Source organism: Anabas testudineus, chromosome 9 (assembly GCF_900324465.2).
Source record: "Anabas testudineus chromosome 9, fAnaTes1.2, whole genome shotgun sequence".
NCBI classification, from domain to species: domain Eukaryota; kingdom Metazoa; phylum Chordata; class Actinopteri; order Anabantiformes; family Anabantidae; genus Anabas; species Anabas testudineus.
The window spans coordinates 8,467,159-8,495,079 of record NC_046618.1 but is presented as its reverse complement, the minus strand read 5'-3'; the positions used below and the strand labels follow the sequence as shown (position 1 = coordinate 8,495,079).

The following is a 27,921-nucleotide window of genomic DNA, read 5'->3' as shown; positions in this document are numbered from 1 at the left end:
AGGCTTCAAGTGGTGATATTTATTAGGTGCCAAATGAAATGCAAACAATATAGTGTATCTCTGAGTACTGCTGTAACTGCACAAGTGTAGTATTATCAATTGTGTTCATACTTAATATCCTGTGCATACATTATGCATTTTAGATGGCGGTCTACTTCAAAGAACACTGTTCAATCAAAAAACATCAAAAATTACATTAATTATATAAATTGAATATTGAATAAACGGCAAAACAAGTCAGCAAAAGTGTTTGTTTTTTCACCATTTCTACTGAAATATTCTGATTAGAAAAGAAATACAGAAAAAACTCAAAGAATAAATTCAAACTCCTTGGTGTCTTTAACAACTTGGACCCACCTTCTTCCCACAGTTCTCTCTATTCTCTCAAGCGCACACACACACACGTACAAGCGCACGCACACACACACACACACACACTCTCTGCAGGGAAGCCATACAGAAACCACTTCACTTCTCATGTGAAAGCATGCACCCGTACACACCCACACACAGCACTGCTGCTGTACAGTACATTTTTAATGCAGTGTAGGTGAGAATTTGGTCCCTTTGTGTCAGCAGGAGATTCAAATGATTTTCCAGATCCTCAAGAGAGTCAGAGAGCCAGTCCTGTCGAGCTGTATGAAGCGCTGGTGGTGTGTAAATCTGGCTGTAGGACAATGTGAGCTTGACATGAGTCCATGGCAGCTGTGCATAATCAGAGTTAAGAATAACCTAAAGAGACTGAGGGAGCTGGGCCATATGAACAAAGCCCCAGTTGTCATACAAATGTAAGAAATGCAGGAAAGTGAATCACTATATTGCAAAATATGGTTAAATGTGATCAGAAAAGTACATCCTCTCTATGTTGTCGAATAGTTTCCACATCCATGTCCCATCCCAAGGTCTATAACTGAATCAGACGATGTAGCTCTTCAGGCAGACAAGCAGCACTCACAGGTGTGGAGTGCCAGACTCATTGGCGAGGGGACACAGTGGCTGAAGGGGGGCTACCTGGGCCCTGGTACCTCTGTTTGGCGTGTTTCTCACAGTACATCACTTCTCCAACCCAAAAGTGACCTCTCATCCTGAGGTTGAGACCGCAATCTGTGCAGGTGTAGCACTCTGGGTGGCGGAAGCGTTCGTCTGTGATGCGCACAGCCTGTGTGCTGTGGAAAGACAAATAGAGCCACCGAGTGATTTGCCTTATTTCCAATTCAAATCAAATCCAGAGCAGCAACAATCAGCACAGACAAACTGTTGGATTTGCATCTTTAGGTAAAAAAAGATATTATATAGATTAGAGTTGAGACAGTACTTTTTTTTTTTTCTTATAAACCTGCTACGGTTTTCTTCCAGTGTTGTTTCACATGTTTAGAGACAATATTTAATCTGAGGTGGCTAATGTATGCAGATTATGATGTAGTTGACAGTAGACTTACACAATGTTGGTGCCACACTTCTCACAGGTGTGGTATTTGCTGACTCCTGCCACTGACGTGCTTGCTTTGGGGGCGCTGGGCGAAAGTTTCCCTGGGAACCGGAGGGCTGCCTCTGAAGACACACAGAGACACAAAGCTGCTCATCAGGATGTCCTGATAGGTATGTCTCTCTGTTCATCACATCAACACTGCGTTTGTCTTCACTGCTCTCCGTCAGTGGAGCTTGTTTGTGTTTCCCACTAGTCATCACTAACTCATCGCACAGGGAACACACTTCGTGAAATGAATTTCCACACACTGGTCATTATCACGTCATGAAAGAATGTTATGACCGTCTGGATTTATTTGCCCCAACATTTATCAAAGCAAAGGGGAGAAAAGGGGACAGACACAGACAATATGTATGCTGTTGTTCCCGCTATACAGCACAGGTGATGGCCATATGGAAATCACCATTCAGTAACTCGCCCTCACTTGTCCTGCTGCCAGCTGACAACTGCACGAAATATAAATGATCTTACATTTGACATAACAGATGAACCCTGAACACAACCCCTCATTGAGTTTATTCCGATACATCACCAGGAAAATCTATAAGATATACTGTACTGTATGCAGTAATGTTTACATGTTCCAACAATTTTTTCCAACTACTGTTTTAGCAACACTCTGCACATTTATGTTTGTCTTAGTTCACCAGCTCAGTTTGTTAACTTTTTTGCAGTGCCAAATGGTTCTAACCTTTCTCATCAGCCTCCAGGACCTCTTGCAGCATTTTAAAGGTGTTGGACTGACGAGGTGCGGAGCGGGATTCTTTATTCTCCTGGATCATCTTGTACACCTCGGAGTCCCTGTCGAACCTCTGCATGGCAAAGTCAGAGCTTGAACTGCTGTAGAAAGAAAAAATAAAAATAAATCAGTTCACTTAAATCACACTGTACGTCAAGCTCTTGGGGACATGTTCAGAACAAAATGTACGCCTTTGGAGTTCTTTAACTGAATCCAGAGGAAATGAAGGAAAGGACAGCAGCTGGCTATGGGACTTTGCCTCTATGAACATGAAGTCCAGTCACCATAAACATGAGGCCAGACAGTGTCCAAGCACACATCACAAGCTCAACAGGACCCCCTCCTCTCCCATTTTAAGAAGCACTGTTCAAAGTCAGACACTTAGGTTAAAAAGAAAAGACAACTGAACAGTGTCCTTATGTGTTTTGCACATTGGGCTAATATTAAACAAAACAACAAGTATCACCTAGTGATAGTACACAAAGTCAGCTCTTAAACAAACATCAACATCACTTTACAAGCAAATAGTTTAAACTTGGTGTGGTAAGAAAGCAGTTTATTTTTACTGCTTCTTGCATACTTGTTGTGTGGTTAACTACTATTCCCTCTCCAGTTTGTGTGATCTTGAGTGTATTTGTCTGGAGGGAGCTGCTGAGTGTTTGCTGTCAATAGGAACCGGTCGGCCAGGTACACTAGCTGGGCCAGGTGTGGTTTGATTCTTTCCACCTGCAGGCAACATGTCAGCCAGTCGGCTTAAAATGACTGGCTGCCCCACCCACCACTTACAAACATACAAGTCTCCCTAAATACTTTGTGTTCAGCTGACAGCTGTGCTGTGAAGAATCTACTCAGAGAGCTCATCTTCACCTAGTGTGTGATTTAGCACTGGTATATATATATATATATATCTATTTATATATAGATATATATATATATGTAGGCTGCATGTAGTGCACACTCTGGTTTACTGAAACAATAAGTGAAACAACTAAGGTAAAGATGGGTCAACATTAATGTGAAACCCTCTTTGGTATTCATGAACCACAATAATCAGCAAATACTTGTTTTCTTTCCTCTTGCAACACTCTTCATTTCTTGCATGTTTCAGCCTTTTCCTTTCAGTCTGTGAAGCACATGCTCAGATGGACTGAGGTCAGGTGACAGACTTGGCCAGTCAGCCACTCTTTGAATTTGTGTTTAGGATCACAGTCCTGCTGCATTCTCCTAAAATGCGATTCAGACACTGTTGCAGCTTAAAGTCACCACTTTAACCTCATAATCACAAGTTCGTATCAGTTATAACGTGAACACGAGTACAGACTAAAAAGACTTAAAGCTGTCTCAATCTAATTACGTAACTATCATGTATATGTTAACTTCTAATAACGCTGAACGCTGATCTGTGTGCATGAGTTTCATAAGCTTCATTAATGGCTGTCTGTGTGTACAGCTTCCATTTACATTTCAGCTACATGAATTTGGATTCGTTTCCCCTTTAATGATTATGTTAACGGGAGATGGAAAGCAGAGAAGACAACAAATATACTGAAACATGTTTCAGAACTTCTCCTCTGCATCACTGAACATGGTTCAAATTGAAAACAGACCTCTAAAGTGCAGCCTCTAAGTACTCCACATGCTCAGCTCAACCCTCAGAAATCCATTTCCCCCTTTCGTTTGCCATTTTCGCCCACTGTCCCTTCTCACATGTAATCTCAAAACAAATGGAAACTCCAGGTCAAATGGAACAAAAGCAAAGAATACAAGTGAGGGTCAGAGAGAACGGCTTCTCAACAAGCAGTGAAAGCACAAAGATTTCACTGAGAATCAGAGAACTACAGAGAACTAGTTTGTCATCTGGGAGTTGTACTTTCAAATGTTCTCACATCTATACGTCTGCAAATGAGGAAAATATGTTGCTGGTTTCCATACCCAGACTTGGCAAAAGGGGTGCACTGATAACAATCTAGTCATGTCAGGGGCTCACACTGTGTAGTAGCCAAAACACACAAGTAGGACCACAAAGCTAAATTCCAGCCACATGCAGCATGCAACACCTAAACCAACATCTGAACATGTGGACAAAACAGATCAAAATGACTAGACTCACCTCAGAATGAAAGAACAAAGAGAGGGAGCTCAGCTATTCTTTCCAGGAACAACCCTTTTATTTCTTGCAACAGCAATTCAAAAGATACAGTAGAAAACGGGCAATATTAGCGCACACACTCACACAGATACTGAGCACACACCTCTATCTAAACCAGATGAGACAGAAAAATAAGAGTCTGAGTGAAAGGTGTGCCCCTGGGCTGAAACTCATTGGCCACGCAACATAAAGGGGTGGGCAAATGGCTGTCACTGAGTCTGATTGGCTGGGACAGAACGGGGAGAGGGTTGCAGTGCAGGCTGGGGGCTCCAGACTGGGGGCCGGTCAGGGGGAGCAGTAAAATCTAACTTTTTTTTGGAAATATGGGTTATTTGGATATGACTGCTGTTGCTGACATGTCATATCACTAGCCGTGGTTACCCAGGGAGAGGACTGGGGCCAAAGTCAACCATCCACGCACTGTGGAAAAACAGGAACCAAGTTTTTGCCTCCAAGAATGGAGACAAAAGATTATGTAAGAGACTAAAGAACATTTTCATTACTGCTGGGGAAAAAAAAAAACATGAGTCTTAGTGAATCCAAATAACATTCAGAGGGCAGCACCTGCATGCTTACAGTTATATCACCTCATCAAATGCAGGTGGGGGACACATAATGTTTCCCAAAGGTTAGTCTCAAGAGTCCAGCTGCAAACAGCTTTAATGACCAGGAGTCAGCTGCAACACAGCAGTTAATACACAAGCTGATTAACAGACTTTCCAGGTTATTTATGCTCTTCAGAGCCTTTATACACACACCTCTGAAAGAAGGCAACAATAATTACTAAGGATTGTTTCCACCACACACGCGTTTCCCAGATATTTTCCAAAAATGTAAAATGGTGTTGACGATACAGATGATGATGACAATTAATGATTAGGCATAATTTTATTTCATTTTAATTATATCAATGTTTTGTATTTCTACTGTTTTTGTACTGTTTTACTGTTACTTCATCTATTATAGTTTTAATATAAAACTACAGTCACAGTTACAATCTGAATGCTGTTTACCTGCGTCGGGGAGACATGGGGACATCCCGATCAGTGGGGCTATGGGGTGAGTAGCGCCCTGGTGGGGTTGGGGTTCTGCTGGACACAGAGTTACTTCTGTAGTCTGAAGGGGAGAATTCCTGTGGAGGAAGAGACCACGACAATGAATCAATAGATTGAGCAAACATGAAAGTCAAACCTTGTGCAGTCGCTGAAACCATCATTGCAGATCAGAGCAGAGGAATCTATTAAGACTATGTGCAAGTGCTTAGACCATGATGCAATGTTACTGAGAAAGAGTCGCACAAAAATCAGAGAAGTGTACAGAGGCAGGAGTGTCTTAATATCACAGCTCCAGCCTTATGGAGCTCGGGTAATGGCGGTATCTTCCTCTCAAGAAGGTTTAAATATGAAGAAACTGTATTGTACAAATAAAACAATATCTGGAACACCATCATGAAGGATATATTCAGTCAAGATGAAAACAGCAGAGATTTATCAGTAGCTTAAATGAGCCCCAGATGGAGAAGACCAAATGCAAACCACTGGTTCTTTTCATTGTCACCATCACATTTGACTGAAACCTGGAGAAATTCTTTCTGTTGAGAAAACAGAATGAACAATACGCTATGCCATTGTTTGATTGTGTTTGGTGTCCTGTGCTTTCAAACTGAGTTTCAATTGCATGAGTCATGCCCAACATTCCTCTCCTATTGCCAGCCCCTGGTGACCAGTTTCAACAATCACAGCAATCTCAGCATTTTTTTGAAATCTTGATTACCATGTAATGAGAGCGTACTTCAGCCTCTCAGCTGATAGATGATAGATGGTGTGGCAGCAGATGTCTGGCATCGACTCCAGTGTTGGTTTGATGGGAAGGGCAGATCCAGCATATACGTCAATAGATTCCAGATGCGTTGCAAGTCTCACAATTTTTCATGTTAATGTAAACAGTGTCCCTTGTCATGACATGTGAAAAGACAGTCCACGCAGTAGACACTGAAAGTGAACTGTACACACAGTGTAATTCAGGAAGGAAACTATGAGCCAAATCTTAGTTAAGTAAATAATATTTGACTTTCGACAGAAGAGGGCGCCATGTACCTACTGTGAACGGCTTATAAGCTGTTGGCAGATGATGACATATAATGTAGCTGGAGTTTAGCAGAAACCAAAGACAGGAGCACACAACATGTAAAGGCTGATGTATTGAACTTTAATTATGTCATATGAGAGCCTGAGTGAGCCACTAGTGAAACTGACCTAAGGCACATGTTAACATTAAACACTAAACACACAGCACACCTGGACCAAGTCTGCACAGCACATAACTCAACCCAGACACTTTTACTGTCAGGAATCCCAACAAAGAAAGTGCTTAAGCACAACACTGTCTTCTAACTATCACCACCTGTAATACTGACCACTTACTGAACACTGAAAGGACACTAAAAGATCACACTTTCACAACTTCCAGTTTGCTGAGGAAACAAAGTTATTAGCTCATTTTTCACAGGAAAATTCCACAGTCACAGTCCAGGAAAATTTAGACTGGGAATCAAACAGTCCACAGACAGGAGTAGAGCTTTTCACAAAAAGGCTCACTAGTTTCTCCCCCTCAACCGTCACCAGCTGGCATCAGTGTTACACAGGCTCCATCCAAGGGAGGATCGTCTCCACCCAGCTATTTCAACCAGTGCATGTCTGGGACGCAAGTTGGAGCTGATGTTGGAGCTTGTTGCACATGGTGGCACTGATGGAGTCAAAGAGTTGTGTGTCCAAGCCAGCACCCGCTTCCAATTCAGAAATTCTTTGAACAATGTCTCTGTTCTCAATTGTGTCCAATTTTCCTCTTCTTTTTCTTCAGTGAGTGGGCAGATTAGCAGTGAATGCCAGGAAGCCTTTACCAGAAACGATTATTGGGATGTCTCTCTGCGATTTCTCCCAGGATAAACCCAACACAACAACTGCAGGATCATAAGATCACATATTCCATAGCATCACAGTAAAAAAAACCAAGGCAACCATCTGCTCTCCTGCTGTGAAACAATCTCAAGGGCATATACCTGAGAGACATAACATGCTTAAGGGATTCTTTCAGGAACACAGGGAGAAGCTACACAGTATGAGTATATAAATCTACACTACCACAGAGCAAGCCTGCATTATATATATATATGTCTACCTGCTTAATGTGGAGTTTAATGTTCTTGAACAGCCAAAGAATTCACAGGTAAAATCATATCTCTGATCTATAAGACTTGAGAGGAATGTAATGAAAAATGTAAAAGAAAAACAAAAGGAAGCGGAACAAAATACATGTACACCACAGTGAGGAGGACTATGTAGTTGACCTTGGAAAGAAAGAAAGAAAGAAAACTAAAACACAGCTTTTCTTCCATCACCCATTCTGCAATCTCTACTGGCAGCGGCCATTTCACAGCTGGTAGAGGCCTTACACTGGGTTCTCCCAAATCTTTGTTCTAAAATCATCACAGTTCTTTTGCAAACCATCAAACCATTACACATGGTTGAGCTGAGAGCAGCAATTCATTTGGTAAACGTCACCATGGCAGTGCCAACAATGCCCCCATGTCTCATGCACTAACAACCTCGGGAGGGGCGAGCTGAGGAAAGCCTGTTATTTTGTGTTGGATGGGAGCATGGCTCAGAGATGGGAGAGACCACTGGAGAAAAAATTTCTTTCTGGTTCCTGTGGCTGACTAGAAGAGGAAGCTCTGATTCAAGTCACACTCAACTGTAATCGGGAGTTCATAGTCAACATACAGTACCCAGGATCATTAGAGCAGGTCTTTTGTATGCTGTGCTGGCCTTGCATTACAATTACTGTGTCATGATGAGGTTTGTATGGGTGACTACAGTATCTATCTAAACTCAAACAGCATCTCTCACTTTTTAAAATGTCATGACAATGTCAATCGCAATGTCATTATAGCAGTCGAGTGGTTTGCTAATGTTGCCAGGCCTATGTCAATCAACACAATATTACAGAGATATTCTTCAAATCTGGCAGGTCTTTCATAATGAAATGTTTAATTTCTGTCCCTTTTCAGCAGTAAAACATCTGCAGCAAAGATGGCTGACAAGTGGGGGGTTGCATTGAACCCTGATGTTTATTTGAATCATTCATGCAGCCATTCATTTTGTACTGTATACCCACATATCCCAGCATGCGTTTGGAGAATAAGGGAGTGAGCCAAATCTGACAATAATTCAGCTTGATTTCCCTTTTCCTTGTGCTTGTTTTCTTGTTTTGAAAATGCTCTAAAAGCACGCAGAATTTTTCCAGCAATCTAAACTTGACATGAACTGGTTTCTGTTATTAAATGATTATGTGTTACCAAACTATTTTCTGCAGAAGACGTAGAACAGAGAAACTCCTGACAACTGACAACTTTAACATGCAACAGAATCACTCTAAAACACCAGACTATTTCTATGATTGGCCACTTCTAGACACAAACAAACAGGAAATGGTGAACTGAAGTGAGGGCAGCTGTTTCAGATCAAGGCCCATGGGAGACACTGGGGACACTGCCAGTGGAGGAGCCTTCAGTCTGGCTCCAAGCAAGCCACTCTGCATCATCATCATTACCACCCTGCAGCTTCAATTACAGGGCATGGACCAGCATCGCACAAGAGCGATGCCTAGAGCTTTTATTTTGGGAAGCTGGGTGCTGCTGTAAGAAAGTGCTATAACTGCTCATTCACTGTCTCCACCACAGACATGACTGCTGTACTACAGTGAGGTGGGGGACAGACATCCTGGGCTGAGGTAATAATCAGCGCTCTGTACAATGTTTCCTATCCAGCAGTGTGCATTGGTGGAGGTCCTGAGCAAAGACCTGAGGCTGACAGTAACCTACTCATTATCCACTGTCACTGATGGACTCTGCCTTGTAATTATGTCTTAGTGTGCATTACTGTGTCCACATTCTGTAACAAATAAAAACACAATGCACAACTGAACACGGGGCATCATTTTATATCAAAATTCATGTAATTAACATTCCTTACCCTTTTTATTGCCTCATTTCCCAATGCAGCTGCTTCATAGAGGATCTCAGATTAAGGAGCTGATCACAATAATGATAGGACTACATCAGCGGGCTGATGGGTACAGACTGATAACATCTCCTACAGAACCTACTTGAGTCTTATGCATTTTCTTCTAGTTCTATAACTTTAGGAAATGCTTAGCTTATTTTTTAAACATAGGGATGGAAATCTACTCAGTCTCTAATGCAGTAGAAGAAGTAAGTTGTAGCAGTCAAGCTCAATCTCCTCAAGCCTCTATAATATTTTTTACATAGCAATTCTTGCCATAGGCTTACATACAGCAACATCCAATAACACAGAGTAAAGTGACAGTTCTTTGTGATGCCAGTGCTAATAACCAAACCCCGGGTCCTCAATTTGTTCACCATGGCCACACACACGCACACACACTGTGCCAGATATAAACCATATGTACAAGATTAGAGGCCAGTAGAACAGCAGAAAGATGAACATTACATGATACTGTGAGCATACAGAACTTCACTCTTCACTATTGCCACTATCAGGTTCAACAGAACAACATTTTGTTTCAACTTTCTGCCTGTGGAACGTTTTATTTCCTATAAATGTGGCTGTTTTGGCACTTTGGGGCTTGCTGACTTTGTACTCACTGTGTCTGTTGTAGAGATCTGGGAAAACAAAGCGGTGTCTATATCAGAGCAACGAGTATGAGCTTTTTAAACAGCTATGTAAGTAAAACATATTTTTTACAACAATCTTTTCAGTGTTTCCGTCAAACAAAAAATAAAAGCAAATTAGCTGCCTAGACCAGCCACAACTCTAACTTGTAGGAGTCAGTGGCATAACATCTGTTATACCAACATGAACATCAGGTTATTTTAGTATCACAGTATCCTTAGTTTAAGGTCTATTACTTCTGAAGCTCTGCAAATGAAAAGTGTGAATAAACCTGCAAGTGTGAGTTGTGAAGAAATAAGTGGCACAGTGGATGCATTCAGACCCTGAGAGAAGCCATAGTTGTATCATGTGATCATGCTGTAGGTGGTCTGAGGAAGTTACTCACCCTCACTGCCGCCAAAAGCCAGAGACACAATGAGGAATGAATAGGAGTCTGAACGTTTATTTACCCATGAAGGATGCTACAAGCAACACATTTTTCATCCTTATTAAATTCCCCACAAGGCTCCTACTGGAGTACCATATCAAGCTCATTAGACATCTGGAGTTCGTTATGGCTGGACTAAAAATGGCTGGACTTCATGTTACTCCTAATATATAGCTGTCTATATGTGTTACAAAAACGTAACAACCTAACTTAGCTGAATTTAAACCAAGGGTGCTGATCAAAATTATTACAATGAGCTGGGAGATCCAGACATGGTGCCACTTTTATTAGCTTGTGATTGAAAATCCTTTTATAAAAGGTGACAGAGCCCTACATGTCAAAGAGCTTGACAGTGTCAAAACTGCAGTAATTACCAACCATACGCTACGTCTCCTTCTCTGGTTTCCCACAGAGGCGCAGTAACTCAGTACTATGACTTATAATCCAATACTATATTATGAAGAACAACCCAATACTCATATTTCAACAGGAATTTCCATTAACAGCTAAAACATAAATCTAAAATGTCAGCTACACAGGGATTCATGGTGTCTCGGAATAGCAGAATTATTCTTCAGTGTCGACTGCACATGCCATTTTATCAGCTTAGCAATTATGATTAATGACCAATTAATGCAGTCATTGTAACCATTGCCCTAAAACATAGGTGTTGTCCTGTGTAAAACTAGAGGAATACATGGTGGCATGTCTGTTTTTGTTAGCATGAATACACTGAGGGTCTGTAACACATGCTGTCCCCTTGACAACAACTTTTGGTATGCTGACATACTGCTCAGCCACCTTGGTAAACAGCACCAAAAAAGCACATCTCTCCACGGCCAACATTTCCCCATAAAACTCTCAGGGCAGAAGTTCCCCATGAGTGCGCCTGGGGCCTAGCAAGCACAGGGAATCAAAAGTGCCCCAGTTTGCTTTTCCACTCCAGGGGAAAGAAAAACAAGCATGCTGATCAATCAGTGGGGATGAGGACAGACACGCTGCCTGCACAGTGGGCACAATGGACCCCAAAGCAAAAAGGCTACAGGTCTATGCGAATAGGCCTCACACAGTCCTGTCACAGAGCTCACTATGCAGAGAAGAAAAAAAACATCCCTCCACCATGGCCAAAGCCAGCACTGCTCCCCCGACACTGGCTTGGCTTAGCACAGCACCGGCCTGCCAAACCAAACAACAGCCCCACTCATGTCAAACCTGAAATAGAAAATCATTCCAAGCAATCATATTCAAGGAAAACATATACAGATATTCCTGTATTTATTGCTGGAGGAGAAGATATTACAGTACAGGTGAGGTGAACTTACCTCTATAAGTGTCAATCTTGAAGATTAAAGGCTCTGTTCTAACTTTAATGCAACAGTGCGTGCAATTAAAAGTTTTACACTGTCTGCATTTAAAAAACAAATAAAAACAAACCAAGTTCTATTCCTGCATGCCAACTCTTCATTTCTGCTCCAAAGGAATGACCACAGCTTTTCTCTCTAGTCCACCACAACCTACAGAATAGAGCAGCTTAAAGTCAGCCAAGCAAGGCCTGCTATGAGGAAAACAACGGACAGAGAAATGCCCTCTTTGGATAAAGATCTTAGTGACACATATACAGCCAACGCCACTCCACCCAATTTAGTATAGAGTGGAAATGTTTGGTCTGCACAGGACCCAAAACTACTGGCTGGCCCTGCACTAGACCTACTCCAGGACGGATATTTATAAAACAATCTCCCTTTGCCAGCACACGATCAGGCACCCACTACGGCAACCCTCAAGAACCTCACAGTGTAGTAACTACAAACTCAGAGATGGAGCCTGGTTCTAATGACCCTGTGATGGGTCACATCTTGTGAAAAGCAGTTTGGTTTTGGCCCTGCTCATCGCAGCAGAGATCCTGTTGTGGTCACTTCCTGATGATATAAACAGACGCTCTGAATCATGACAGTGGCCGGCCAGTTCAGATACTATCTCTTGTCCATCTTTTAGGAATGCAAGGATGCCTTGGCTCCTTTTGTCATGGTGAAGAGCTACTGTAGTAGATGCCGATTCCCGTATTTTATTTAAATATGCTTTGCTATTTACTAACTAAATGTATTTACTTAACAGACCCTAAAGAAGACTGTGAGCCAAGACACACTGATCTAATAATAAAGTTATTAGATCATCTGCAAGTGTTGCTGAATATTTGATCTTTTCTGAATGCTTCCTGTAACAAGGACTTGAACCCACACCCACTGATTAAGATCATTTGGCCTTTTCAAAACACCACCACTTAGAGAACCTAGAGATAGAAAACATTTATTCACTTGGCCAAATCTTTATGGTATGGGAAATGTAAAGGTCACTGGAGACGTCCCAAAATTGTTTCCTATTCACTTTTCCAAAAGATAATCACAAATGTTGCCTTTGCCATAGACACTATGCACATAAGGTAATGTCATACATGTTTTCTGTATGATGGTAGTTTGGTCTGCTGAGGCACACTGCTGGATGGTAGGATGACTTAAGTACAGTTTTGAGAAAGTCAGCTCCCTGGTATCCACTCTGCGATGGAGCAGGAAGACAAAGGGTTCTCTTCCAGCTCCCATCACACAACGACAAGCTTTGTGACGTTGGGGCAAGTAGTGGAACCAGCCTTCCACAGTCTCTGCCATCACGGCCACTATTGTACAGGGGCCTTTTCTCAGGATATCCAAAACCCTGGAAAATGGAGGATCCTGTTGCGCATCCCCCTCTCTTCACTCAGGGAGCCAAAAACAGGGGTGGAAAAGCCTTTTAGGCACTTTTCAGACAGGCTGATCATCTGATACAGCAGCACTCTGCACCTCTCAGGCAGGACAGAGGCCCTTGTTGTGGAGGCTACACATCTGAAAGCTCAGTGGACTACTGTATTCCTGCCAGCCTATGTAGTAAAAGGCACTGTGCGCCTATGTAAGGCCTGTTCCCAGCCATTTCCCCATGAAGCAGTCTGACAGAACTCCACTCAGTAATCACAGCCCTGTGGCAGGAGGCTCGTTACCACATTAAAACCAGGGTAGACATCACTTGGAAGAAGAGGTCAGCCAAAACCCCAAAACGCTCATCTATTAGGCTGGATGATGGTAAACACAAAGGCTGTTAGGCATAAACAGCAGAGCAAGAAATTGAAATCAGCTTTAAGGCTACATCTTAATTCAAAGAGAAAAAGTTAAAATTGCCAAGAAAAGTCAAATTCATACTGGAGTGATAGGAGATGATAAGAAATGTAACGACTCCCAAAAGACACTAAATGATACAGATCCCAACTTAAGAAAAATCAGACAAAGGGGCAACTCCAAAAATACCACAAAAATGTGAGGCTGTCCCAGATGGACAGTCATGACAAGAGCGAGCTCATTTTTTAGGGCTCGCTGATGGAGCTCTCAGCCACATCACAGTCCCTAATGTGTTTCTTGGTCGACCAATGCGGAAGTTCGTTCCACCGAGGTTTGCTGGCCAAAGCCTCACTATAACTCCACAGTGGGTTTTTGAATGTAGTTTTGGATTGATGCTGAAAACATCAGCATTTGTAGTTCCCTGATGCTTATAATGAATTCATTGAGACACAGCACACTGATAAACATAAATGTAGTATCAGGAAGAACCTGGGAATGCATACTAAAATAAGGCATCATTTAGCCAAATCATTTGAAATACAGTGTATCCACAAAGTATTTACAGCATTTAAAACTTTTTCCATTTTGTTATGTTACAGCCTTATTCCAAAATGGAAATACCCAATCACGTCAAAGTGAGAAAAAGTAAGTAAATTTAAAAAAAATCACCTGTAAATAAGTATTCACAGCCTTTCTCAAAATTGAGCTCTGGTCCATACTGTTTCCACTGATCATCCTTGACATGTTTCTACAACTTAATTGGAGTCCACCTGTGCAAAATTTAGTTGACTGGATGGGATTTGTAAAGGCACACTTATCTATATAAGGTCTCATAGTTCACAGTGCATGTCAGAGCAAAAACAAAGCCATGAAGTCCAAGCAATTGTCTGTTGACCACCAAACAGGATTGTATCGAGGCACAGATCTGGGGAAGGGTACAGAAAAAGTTCTGCAGCACTGAAGGTCCCAATTAGCACAGCGGCCTCCATTATTCATAAATGGTTTGGAACCACCACGACTCTTCCTAGAGGGGGCCGCCGGGCCAAACTGGGTGATCGAGGAACTGGGAGACTAGTCAGGATTAAGGGAAGAGAATGCAGCAATGTACAGAGACATCCTAGATAAAAACCTGTTTCAGAGTGATCTGGATCTCAGACTGGGGCAACGGTTCATCTTTCAGGACAACGACCCTAAGCACAAAGCCAACATAACAAAGGAGAGGCTACAGGACAACTCTGTGAATGTGCTTGAGTGGCCCAGCCACAACCCAGATTAGAGCCTGATTGAAAATCTCTGGAGAAACCGATGTTCCCTATCCAGCCTGATGGAGCTAGAGAGGTACTGCAAAGAAGAATGGGAGAAACTGCCAGGCTAGGCTTGTAGCATCATACTCAAAAAGGTGCTTCAACAAAGTATTGAGCAAAGGCTATGAATACATATGTACATGTGAATACTTTAATTTTTGAATAAATTTGCTTAACTTAAAAACTTAAAAATGTTTTTTTCACTTTGACATTATGGGATATTTTTTGTAAAGTTTTAAGGATATTGAATAAAATCAATTTTGGAATAAGGCTGTAACATAACAAAATGGGGAAAAGGTTAAGCACTGTGTAAACCCTCTGGATGCACTGTAGTTTGTTTCCACCACACAGAAAAGTGACTTCATATCCAAGTGTAAGGATTTGACACTAAAGAGCACTCTCATCTCCAGTCCAGCCTACAGTCTGCCTGTGGCGTCAGTCTGCCAAGTGAACATCACATATCACGCTCATGTCAGTTGAATCTGTCTAAATAGAGCGCCAGTCAGAGAGCTGATTCATGTCTGCACACCCTTCCTGCCCTAAAACAACTTGGAAGGAGACAACATGCCATGTGGCTTTGCAGTTACATCAAATTAGTTATTAGAGGAGACTCCCATTCTTGTGTTCCTAAAGAATTTTGCTAGAACCAGATGTTATTGTCATCATGACTGACAAGAACATTTAATTTTAATAAAAATGTGTCACTACTGATCAGAAAAGCAATGGCAGCATCCCAACCCACTTAGGTACAGGACAAAAAAAAAAAGAAAAGATCTTCTCAGCCAGCATCCTGAGAAGATCCTGAGCCAGAAGGAGCACTGGACTGTTTTGAAGTTCAAACCTCTGCATATTTATCTAACTTTACGTAATGTCCAGAGCGATAAAAATGTCTGGAATTCCTTGTACCATTACAAAAGGTCTTGAATGTTTTTTCCTGCTCTGTCATCTCAGATGTTCTGTCTTCAGTGGGACCCTGTGCTTGAGACTAAGAGTGTAGGCATAGCTTAAATAGCTCATGATGAACTTTCCCACAACATTTTCTCTCTTTAACTCACTGAAGTCTTTCCAGAGGCCTTAGTCTCTCTTCTTGGTTTTGTTGTTGGAATGGTAAATAAGCACTGCATAGTTTCGCTGCAGTCTCATGATAACCCCAAGTCTGTATTTTACCACTTCCATATTTCACTGCTTACCAAGAATAATGAGCCTCCATTCAGACAACTAAAGGTTAAGGCCATTGTTAAGACAGAAAGTAATCTTTTTTTTCCTTGGAGCACACCCTTAACGAAACAGCTTTAGATTGTTGTTCAGCTTAATGTCAGATATTTTCAAAGACTGACCTTTATGCACTCCCTGCTATTAAAATGTCAAACCCTCTCTGTATGTTGCCTTTACTGTGAGACTTCATACAACAGAGTACACTGGAGTCCAAAAACGTGTTGGGAGGCATATTCTGTGGCATGGGAGGCTCATAATTCAAGATGAAAGGACAGAATGTGTCAAATTTGCACAGTTGTACAGACTGTGTCAGAGCGCTCAAAATAAATAGATCTCACCGAGCAGCAAATACGAATAGCTGACTTGGTGAAGGCATTTGTATACACAGTACTGTGCACAACATTAGGGCACCATGAGATTAGTTTTTTTTACCAATGCTATGACGGCCATATGAATTTATTTATCAATTTTTATGCCTCTGGGCCAGCGATAGCCACAGCTGAAAGCCTTATGTTTTTAGGTTGTCTGTCCATCTGTCCCTCCATGGCTGCCCAATTCTTGTGAACGCAATATCTGAGGAATGTTTAGAGGGAATTCCTTTAAATTTGACACCCCTGTTAATATGAACTCATTGATGAATGATTCGATTTTAGTGGCCAAAGTTCAAGGTGGTAATGACCTCACCTTCATCCAATCCTTGTGAACTGATATGTCAGAAATGCATTGAGGGAACTGAGTCCACTTAGACTTAGTAATAAACTGTTTAGATTTTGGCGGCCAAAGGTCAAAAGGTCAAGGTCATAGTCACCTCATGTTCATCCAATTCTTGTGTTAGTTTCATTCATTTTCAACTTTAGGTGGACCGGCATCTCTTCGTAATCATCACATGCACATGCACTCTCCAGGAGAATAATACGTGGCACACCTCTAATGGACACCAGCAACTATTTTTACTGATTAGAGATAACAGTAATTGCCCTAACAACCAATGGTCTTCATCTAATTGAAGACATTTTATGGTTGGATTCTACAGTAGTCATTTTATTTTTGCAGACAGACAAATGCGCAGGCAGTTGAAAGCTTGCTTGAAAAGCAGTATTTACAGAGAAATAAAAAAGGATTTGACTGAAACAAACCTGCGACAGTGGTCTGGACAGTCTGTGACTCCTTTCCTCTGGAGACCATGAGCGCAGCTGGACACTATAGCATAAGGACAACAGAGAGAGTCAATGGCACATATGGGATTGGAGTTGGATAGTTACAGTATACAGCATGTGTCATCAACCCTCTGGCTTTACATAATTTCTGTAGCTATTTTTCTTGTATCTCTATATATGTATAAGGCTACTGTGGCTATAGTGGACAATTTTTACAAATAAATGGACTGAAATGGGAGTGGATTTTTATATACATTTTGCATCAATTTGTTTAATTTCTCAGTTTTTGCTAAATCAGCCAGAAAGAGACATGTCCCTCTTATTATTTATCTAAAAATAATAAGAGTACTAGATTTTCCAAAAATTATATTACTATGATACAATTACTGTACGTATACAGAGGCACAAGGTATTATTTCACATTGCCCTGTTTTATTATATAGACAAATCGTACGTATTCATAATTTGTGGCATTTTGTGGGCTTCTCGTAGGGGAATAATGTACAGACTGATGTCAATATAAAAATTATAGTTTTAAAGAACCTCTATAGTTACCCATCACCATCTGGTAACAAACTGTGCTTCTTAAATTGACTGTCATGGTAAAGTTTTATGAAATTTACATCAAAGTAATTAAAAAGAAAAAAAGAAGAAAATTACACATACATTATATACCAACACTAAAAACACAATCAACTAAGTGCAGGGCAGTACGTTTTAGTCTATGGGGAGAAAAGATGAGTTTGAACTGTGACCTACTAAACGCTGGCCACGAGAGTCAACAAATGTCCTCGACAGAGAAAGCGTAGTGAACGTTCCACATTCTGCCTTTTGTTAAAGTGAATGCAATCAGTGGAATGTGATATCCAGTGCATATCTTTTGTTACTACAACACAATCCAATGGCTCCACTTTCTATCATTCCAATACCTATTGACTAAGCCCGTTGCGAAGTCAAGAGAACACTTGTTGCAGCTGTTTTTGTAAGTCTATTTAAGGAGTGAATAGACAGACTCAACTGTCATCTTAAAACGGATCCCTAAAATATTATAAGTTCATGGAGAAAGAGCTTCTTTTTAACCTAATGCCAATCTTTCAGGCAGATTTTCCAGGGTGTAATTTACAAGTAATCAGATCACGTGTGTGTGTGACTTCAGACAGTCTAATCTTTTTGTTGTTAGAGGATTGGTAAGAACAATGCAGGAGTGGACAAACTGGCTGATGGTTAAGTACATGTCCAAAATCTCCAGTTTCTTAAATATAATTTGAAAGTTACGTGGTGGCTTTATCACAAGGTATAACCTCTACCTCTTTCATTTGCAATAAAATAAAATTTCATCCTGATGCTTGAACATGCCAATGCTTTGCACTGACATAAAAAAACAACAGGTCAGCGAGGATACCTCTTGTTGTTGGTGGATGTCAGGCTCTCTCTCTTCCCATTGGGGCTGGCAGGAGGGGGTGGTGAATAGGGTCCAGGGGACACAGAGCTAGAAATGGTGTACTCTCTGTAGTTCTGGTTCTCATCGCGACTCACTATCACTGCCTCCTAAAGAATCACAAGATAATCGTTATTGCCTTAGTATCTGCTGAATGTAACATGATCTTTACTACTGCATTTTTACCATAGCAGTATTGAAAAGTTGAAGAGAAAGAAGTAACACCCGTGCGAGTGTTAACACACAGGTTCTCAGAAGTGTGTGTGCTTTCTGTTCATAGACTTCACCTGTCTAAAAACTATAGTATGTTGTGCTCTGGGAGTCATTGTTATGATCTCAATAAATCACAGGAACAAGCATTAAATCACTAGAATGTCTTGTATTATTTCCACATTGACGGCAGTGAAACAGATGTCTGATGCACGCATGAGCAGAAATGAACACATGTCCTGGGTCAAAACAACATGTTATCTGAATAAAACACACTTGTGTGCAATGTCAATGGAAAACACAATTTGCAATTTGATGTCCGGTAATCAAGACAAACTGTAGACAGATCACAGCTCCTATAGACTGAAGCACTGACCTGGAAGCGTCCTGTGAGCTGTTCAGGTGTGCCGATTCCATTGGTCTGTCCAGGACTGGGAGGTTCAGGTCTTGACAGACAGAAAACAGCAGAGATCAATGAACTTTCAACAAGTACCTTTGCATGTAGGATAAAGTCTGATCCCACTACTGCTGAATTTCATGTTCATGTCAAATAGAGTAAGGAAAAATAAGCAGTTTTCTAAGGGTTCTGGCAAACCTCAATCTTTATGTCCCTCTGAATGCTACAGATTACTTCAGGAGACATGTATTGCACACACTGCCCCCTTTCTGAAAAATACAGTCCCCATTGATCTAGAAACTAGTAACGTTTGCTTTACTTTCTTAAACAGAAAACACATTCTGTATGCAATTCTATCATTGGATTTTGAGGGGAAAATATGGGCTGTATTAGTGCCAATGCAAACACACGGTGCACCCTCCGCATGCAAGGCCAAAGGCTGACTAGCTCTTGGATGAGCCTGGGGTAATGAGGCACACAGGAAGGCCTGGATGCCTGTGGTAAATCACCCAGAAGCACACCTCTCATGGAGTGCGCTTCACATACAGTACTGTGTGTGGGAGAGGAATGGCAAGAAAACGAAAACTGATACAAAAGCCGCAAGACATTTCTTCCTTCCTAAAGGAGAGATTAATGTGACAGGCCTAAAGAAGTTATTGCTTTGAATTAGGAACTACACAACTGAAATATGCTCATCTTGTATTTTAAACCTCGACTTTCTACCATGTACATCAGCACACCAGAAATCGAGATGCAGTATTTGATGTCAGTAATCACATCTCCACATCTCAGGTTATGAGGAAATATTTCCTGATGAAAATGCTTACAGGCATTATACAACAGAGCGGTCAGTACAACTAAAGCTCTGGATTCCAAAAAAAAAAATGTTATTTCAAACAGCTATACATCAAGTCAGTACTTAAAACCCTTCGCTGATCCTAGCTGTTCACAGCTGCCATCAGAGAAGTGGAGATTCCTTTGATCTGTGTAATGTAGGAAACCCTCTCTATTCTGAAAACTGAAATATTACATCACTAAATTATGATCAGTGTTCAAGAGGATTCCCTTGAACTCTCTTGATCATGCTGAGTACAAAAGCCCATAATTTGTGTCAAGCTGCGACCAGTATTTAAGATGAAGCATACCACTATTTTAATGGGCTGAGTATGGTTTGAACCTGGGCTGGTATGATACCCAAGTTAAGATAATGTTGCTAAAGTGATACTTTCCTGAAAGAGTAACTAAAAAGGGCGATGACACCAATGGTGTGGTTGGTTTGTTACTGTGTGTCTTGCATGGAGAAGTCATGGATACAATAAACCGCTTACGTTGTTTACAGCAGAAGATACGCCTATAAACAACTATCTATTCTGAGGATCCTGGTTTGATGGGGATAAACTACCAACCAGATGTGTTAAATACCTTCTTACAGCTTGTTAAAACTCAATTGTACTAGGTAATATTCTTGGTGAGTGGCATTAGGGGAAGAGCCTGAAAGTAAGAGTCTTGGCCCTGGAAACAGCTGACAGTTACCACAGTGGGACTAAAGGCATGGCAAAGCTACACAGTGGCATTGTCCTATGCAGGCAAGGGGTAATGGTGCTTTTTCTGGCCTGGTGGGAGACATGAGATCATTGGGGAAAATTTCACTCACATGGACATAGACATTCAAGGAGGAAGTATGAAACAGTGTGTGTGCGTGTTTGTGTGTGTCCGTGTGCGTGCAGGCAATTTGTAAAAGACTAAGAAAGAGTGACAGGATGGCAACAATGATAAGAAAAGAGAATTAAAGGAGGCTCTTTAATCAAAATGTCAGCCAAAAGCGGTCCTGGCTCAACGCAAAAGCTTAGTAGCAAGCTTCATGTCTTCCAAACAAGGTTTTGGCACATCTCAAAACAAGGTTTATTGAGGAGGACCAGGGAAGGGAGCAGAGTGGCTCTCATACATGCTGGCATTTCCCCCGATTATAATCACTTGTTTTGTTTGTACAGTGCTTGCAAGTTAAAAACACAGAAGCTGACTGTGGGGACTGTAGCACAAACACAGAACAGATATTCATATGGGAAGCTATGCTGCAGAAGATTGCATGGCACTGTATATGCATACTATGTTTATAAATCCAAAATATACAGTACGCATTCAAAACACGCAACTGCTGGAGCATTTGTGTGGTACCACTACTGCATGCCAGTTCACCTCTCTATCACCAGCTGCAGATGGGTCTTTGAGTTCTTGATCTTGTTCTGAGCCTCCACGTTCAGCATGTCGGTCGTGTTTTCTCCGTTGATTTCCAAGATAATGTCACCTGGTTGCAGGTCTGCCCGCTCTGCCTTGCTGCCATCATTGACCTGTTAAGAGGTAAAAAGCTCCAGTTAGGTCCTACTGGCCCCATAATCCTGCTCTGCAAATAATATATAATGGATGCTGCCAGTCTGTTAATGCTTCGGAAAAAAATAAATAAATTTAAAAAAAAAACGACTTTATCAAGTTGCTTCAGTTACACACTTTTGTTCCAAATGACACTCATAAAACTCATAGCAAATACCAACAGATGCCACAGCTTTTTTGCACATGCACGCACGCACACACACACACACACACACACACACACACACACACACACACACACACACACACACACACACACACACACACGCACACACAGATTGAGGTAGTGCCACTTAACAGTGGACAGCATCAATTCACCCACAGGGAGAAGTCGTTAGTGTCACACTACTTGACGATTTGACTGAGTGTGACCTTTGCAACCAGCCTCACCACATGTCACGGCCAATGCTAGATCACCACATCAGAGGGAATTCCACACTAATGGCCCAAAATGTATGGTCCAAGCCACCACGCTCAATTTAGTGCCTATATCCCAGGCATATAGACCCGAACACACAGACTTACTAAAACAAAGTCATTATGATGAGGTTGATGCTGCCACTGCTTAAATTTGAAGGAACTAAGACACTGGCCACAAACAGTTTGCCTCACAATTAAAAACAGAGAGGCAATAAAACAAAGAATGCAAAACAAAATAAATAAAAAATAAAGAGCCAATCACTGAGTGAGAAAGTCTCTTTTCTGCATCTCTGTAGAAAAAATGGTTAAGAGAATAGCAGTCAACGAGCTGTTTGTCACCCCAGCAGGAGGGCAGAGGTGCCATGTCTGTGGGCCCACTCCAGAGGCAATTAAGCGTTGCTGTGGTGACTCACAATAGTGCGTGCCTTTTCTGATCAGGGCACGCCTGGTTTCACAGAAACCAAGAGCGGTTGGGGGTTCTTTACCAGGATCCCTACCAGAAAGAAACAGGGGCAAGCCATCTTGCAGGGCAATAGGAATAAAAGAGGGTATCAATGTCATCCCTGTTCCAAGCTCCAGCCACTTTAAGTGGGGGAGTGGAACGAGGGAAGCAGTTTCTCAAACTGGGCTATGCCAAAACCAATTTTAGTGATGAAGTTTCTTTCTCAGCAACAATCCTTGTCACTTCACAGAGCCAGTTTTATATTTTAGACAAGCAATATAATAGTCTTGAGAGTGTTAAGAAAAAGAGAGACTTATAGACTTAGAGTAAAGCCCATTATTCATGAAGAGTTCAACTATTTTTTGTAGTTACAAAAACAAGGGGGCAAACAATACATGCATTTGAAGCTGAGCCATAATTTATTACTTATGGTCTGAGAAGCAACTGGGGAAGTCTCAGTGGAAAAGTCTAAGCTGTGGTGGTGATGTAGGACTAGGATGTGCAGCAGGCAGAACTGGTGTCTCTGGTATGTAGAAGTTAGTTTCAGCAAGGTTTCCTGGTGGTGTTTACTGTGGGCTGTCTGCTCACAGCCGCTAAGTTTCCACTTGTTCTAACTCCATGTTCTCTTTTTATAACAGTGGTAAAAACAACAAAAATGCACATGGTAATGTGTACACATGAGTACAGAAACTCAGACCTACACTCACACACTGCACTCTGGGGGCAGGAACCTCCTCACGTCCCACGGCAACTTCCACTTGAACTGTAATCAGTGGTTTCCTTCTAATGTAATCTACTTCCATCCTATTCTAACAGTTTCAGTAGTCAAGGAAATAGGTACGAAGCAGCCCGAGGACATAAACAAAGACAAGAAAAGAGTCGTAGCAAGGAGGAAGTTGACTTTGCATGACATGCCATTACAGGCTATGTTTTGACAAAAACAGAGGATATGGTTTGATAAGGTGTGACAGGGCTCAGCAACAGGGTGGCTGTTGATAAGTACCTTTGATACAGTTATGGCCTTCTTGAAGTCCCTTCCTCCAGAGATTCTGAAGCCCCATGGTGAAGGACCAATCAGGTTCACTGTCTGCGCCATTGGTTGATTAGGTCAGCAGACACGCTTCTGAAAACCTTAAAAAAAAAGAGAGAGAGAGAGAGAGAGAGAGAGAGTGTGTGTGAGTAACATGGCTGAATGTTTTCAGAGGCACATGTTTCTGGTTTCTGCTGGACAGGCTTGTTATTAGATCAACAGGTGAAGACAGTGGACATCTACAGTACATAAGCCACCTTTCATCTCCAGAAACACTTTGCTTCCCCTGGCCTAAGTCCCATTGACATGGATTGCATAACCACATAAAATAGGAATGGGAGGAATCTGAAACCAAAGGCACATGACTAACATTGCTAAAGTGCCTACAAAGCCAAAGAGTTTCATTAAGTCTTTCAACACAATGAACTAAACATTTCATTGTGTTTAAGAGGGACAGTTGAGTACTATGTATACACTGTAGCATCAAACATTGTACAGTCAGATCCATAATTACTTGGATAGCAACACAATTTTCATAAATTTGTCTCTCTTCTGGACCACAATAGATTTGAAATAGAAAAATCAAGTGTATATTGTCAACTTAAATTTAAGGGAGTTTGGTTAAAAAAAAAATCTCTAAATAGATCATTTAGGACCGGCAATCATTTTTATACATAGACCCACAAATTTAAGGCCTTAACAACATTTGGACAAACTAATGATAAATTAAATTGTTCATTTTAATATTTGCAATTCTTTTTCTGTCACTGAGTGCCCTTAGTCTGGAACCAATGGCCTTGGCTGGTTTCTTCCCTGGTGATGCTCTGACAGGTCTTTACTGGAGTAGTCTTCAGTTACTTGGGCCTTCAGCTAGTGAAACATTTGCCCAGTTGGTCATTGCAGAACATTCAACTCCACTACTTCTGCAGTTTGCACGGGACCACTGTCCATCTGCATTATGAAGCACTGTCCAATGAGTTCTGAAGCATTTGGCTCAGTCTGGGAAGATATTATAGCCCTTAAGAATTTACCCTGCTGCTTTTCCATCAGTAAATACAAGGGAACCAGTTCCTTTGGCAGCCATACATGCCCACACATGTATATTTTTATATTTTTTGTATAAAATGGTTGTAATTACTACATGATTCATACAATATTTTTGACAAACCCCTACATTAAAGATGACTGTCTACGCTTAAAGCACATCATGATTGTCTGCAGTGGAATAAGGAGCCAAATGGGTTTGGGTCACAATCCCAATCCTTATGGACCGGACTTTACAGCAAGCCCATTAAGACGTGTATTCAAGAACAGGCAAACCTGTCCCACTGTTCAGATAATTTGCTTAGAAATCCATTATGGATCATTTCTATTTGCACAGCTAGGGTTTGGTAAAGGCATTACTTTAATATAATTTATGTTGCTGTTCTCATTTTGCCACATGAGATTAATCACTTCAGCTGAACAATATTAGAGTTTACAGATAGTGCTGACTAACTGATGTCAAATGACATACCACACCATTCTGTTAACTGTAAGCCTTTGCTAATTATTTTTAATCCATCACAAATCTAGAAAGCGTCATTACAGGATACAACAGCAACAGATCTCCTCCTCAAGTAGATCCTTAATTACTGGGGAGAGCAGAATTTTTAAATTATGACACGAGTTCCATCTCATACTTGATTGTTGCTTTAGACAGTAAATTTGTTTTCCACCAGATCATCAGTATATATAGTGATGATCAGTAAGTATATATATTTTTATTATTTTTATAGTGGCTGCTATTAATATCACATTTCATGATGTTTGAGTTAATGGAAAAACAGAAAAAGTAATACAAGCATAAATAAATTGAGACGTTCAGTCCATAGTGTCTTATACAGCTGTCAAAAAATTGATCTCTGACTACCTACTGCGGCAGTATCACTTAACAATGGTTGAGGTCTAATTATCAAAGCAAGAGTTGCTAAAAATACCTATAAATTAATCTGAAGCATAGTACAGACGGATATGTGCTGTGGCCAACTACACAGAACGCTAATAACAGCCTTACCTAATGTCTCCGGATTTACATTATAAAATAAATATGACAAATTTTCTATGGTAGTTGATGAAAAATATGAAAACATGGTGCTCGAGCAAGACGCACTTTTGGAAATCACAGACCAAAGCAAAGTGGATCTAGGACATCAGGCACGCTAAACCCCTCCCTGACACTGGCCCATTTCATCATCTGCACATTCCACAAGTGTTGGGGACAAGCAGTGCAGACCCAGTTACTCATTAACAGTCTGGGCCAGCTAGCTGGGTAAACTGGGCTCACCATCATTAGGGTGTCTTAATTGCTGTGGCTTCCAGAAAAAAAAGTGCAGTTGTGATAATAACAGGGAGCAGTCGCACCAAAGCTTCCCAGACTCTGGGGATGTCAATTAGTTTCATGGGCCTCAGCAATAGCGTGGTCATTACTGGCCAAGCATCCTGCTAATTCTGTGCACCGTAAGCATCACAAAAACACTTGTGGTGGATAATGACAAGACAAAAAAGGTGAAAGCATAAAAAAGAGCTAACATGAAGGGAAAAAAAAAACAAAAACAACACATTTCAGTATTGAGGATAAGTGGCACACCCAGGTACTGTGCTTAATAGGCCACTGATGAGAGTTTAGGGCTGCAACACGCTGCTGCTCACGTTAAGTACTTCTGGACAGCTGCCAGCATACATGAAAGGTGAATTCTCTTCTGGTGACATCTCACTGCTTTTGCTGGCATGCCAGTTTGACAGCACAATTCAACACGCTCAACACAACAAGAACAACACTCATCATGAAGTAATTTCTGTGGCTGTCAACTTCTCAGCATCAGCTGTACAGCAGGAAGAAAATACATACAGTACATAGAGTGGCAAGAAAATGTATGTGATTCTGCATTCAGTTGTCATAAAATGTGATCTGATCTTCATCTTAGTCAAGAGTACCATGAAATTTCCATTCCATAAGGTTCACATACTTTTTTTCCCCCACTGTAACTGTAGTGAAATACTTCCACTTCCGACATGCTATGGACAGGTTTATGACTTACCTGCCTACCCGCCTAACACCTACATTCCAGTGTACTGTACTTGAAAGTGTCAAGCTTGACAGACTATAAGGCAGCATCTAAATTTTCTAGACAGATTTATCTATTGGTTCACACACCACATTTGTTTCTAAAATATTTGATTTAACTTTATAGTAAATACAAGGGCTATGTTAAAGTTGTTCTGTCAAAAATGGGGTTATTAGTGAGGTAATATTAAGACTTGCAATTGTCCTGTTAGTATCCAACAAAGCAATTATGAAAAAATGGGTACAGAACATTTCATGTCCTGTAGTACTGTAGTACCTGAAGTGCTGTGTTTTAAACAACTGCTGAACTGCAGCAGAGGGTTACTTTGCCTTGAACAGCTACTAAAATAGTCATTTGTCATTGTGCTTCAGTGAAGAGCTTTACTGGCCTGTTAAAGTAGAAACTAAATGTTTGAAAACCACAAACTCAGTGCTACTTTTTTACATTTAAAGCACACTTTGGCCACATTGATGAGTCAATAGACCCACCCTTGGCTCAGACTGTATTTCAGTTTCCACAGGGATATGCTCATTAGCTGGGGGAAGTTCAAACCTGTCATGTATAACGCTATATGTTAAGGGCCTTTTGGTTCCTGTCACATCTATGACATTGTGTCCTTACAGGCAAAATGAGATAGTGAAGGTATGAGGGGAAGGAACCAGCTTTTTCTAATGCTGGATTCAAGAGTCACTGCTTCAACATGCAGGCAGCCTCAAGGGTTTCATGCGTCTTATTTTTTAATGGGCACCATTGTGTTAAAATTCGAACTGTGCTGGCTTAACAAATTTCTGATAGTTAAGACTAGTTAATAACATGTTGAAATGTTTGACAGTTATTTTAAAATGTCACAGGCAGATTACAAAACCCCCCTGTCATCCATATATTATATTACATATTATACATTATAGCAGGTATTTTACTAGAAATAAGATGCCAAAAAGGACTAATGAATGTCATTAGTCTGAGGCTCGTTCGTAGACACGCAGTAACACATAACTTCCGGCAATCCTCAATTTAGCATGTTTATGGTAACACGTACTTATGGGTAGTTGGGGCATTATTAATGAATCCAGTGAACACATATATGAAACTCTGCATGTAATTTACTAGATTATGGCACCCGTGACGATTACTCACCCGGGTGAGTCAATAACT

General features: G+C 41.1%; 1 protein-coding gene across 1 annotated transcript in view; it reads right to left on the bottom strand.

Moving 5' to 3' along the window:
* Positions 1 to 27,921, bottom strand: part of pdlim2 (PDZ and LIM domain 2 (mystique)) — a 30,727-nt gene continuing 2,806 nt past the window's right edge. Inside the window, exons 2-10 of the mRNA XM_026343736.1 lie at positions 23,633 to 23,760; positions 21,576 to 21,727; positions 19,359 to 19,428; positions 18,737 to 18,882; positions 17,314 to 17,377; positions 5,391 to 5,509; positions 2,181 to 2,329; positions 1,440 to 1,551; positions 1 to 1,166 (exon numbers count right to left, since the gene is read on the bottom strand). Coding sequence (XP_026199521.1) covers positions 974 to 1,166; positions 1,440 to 1,551; positions 2,181 to 2,329; positions 5,391 to 5,509; positions 17,314 to 17,377; positions 18,737 to 18,882; positions 19,359 to 19,428; positions 21,576 to 21,727; positions 23,633 to 23,725 — 1,098 coding nt within the window. The 5' untranslated portion in view covers positions 23,726 to 23,760 and the 3' untranslated portion in view covers positions 1 to 973. The remainder of the gene's footprint in view (positions 1,167 to 1,439; positions 1,552 to 2,180; positions 2,330 to 5,390; positions 5,510 to 17,313; positions 17,378 to 18,736; positions 18,883 to 19,358; positions 19,429 to 21,575; positions 21,728 to 23,632; positions 23,761 to 27,921) is intronic.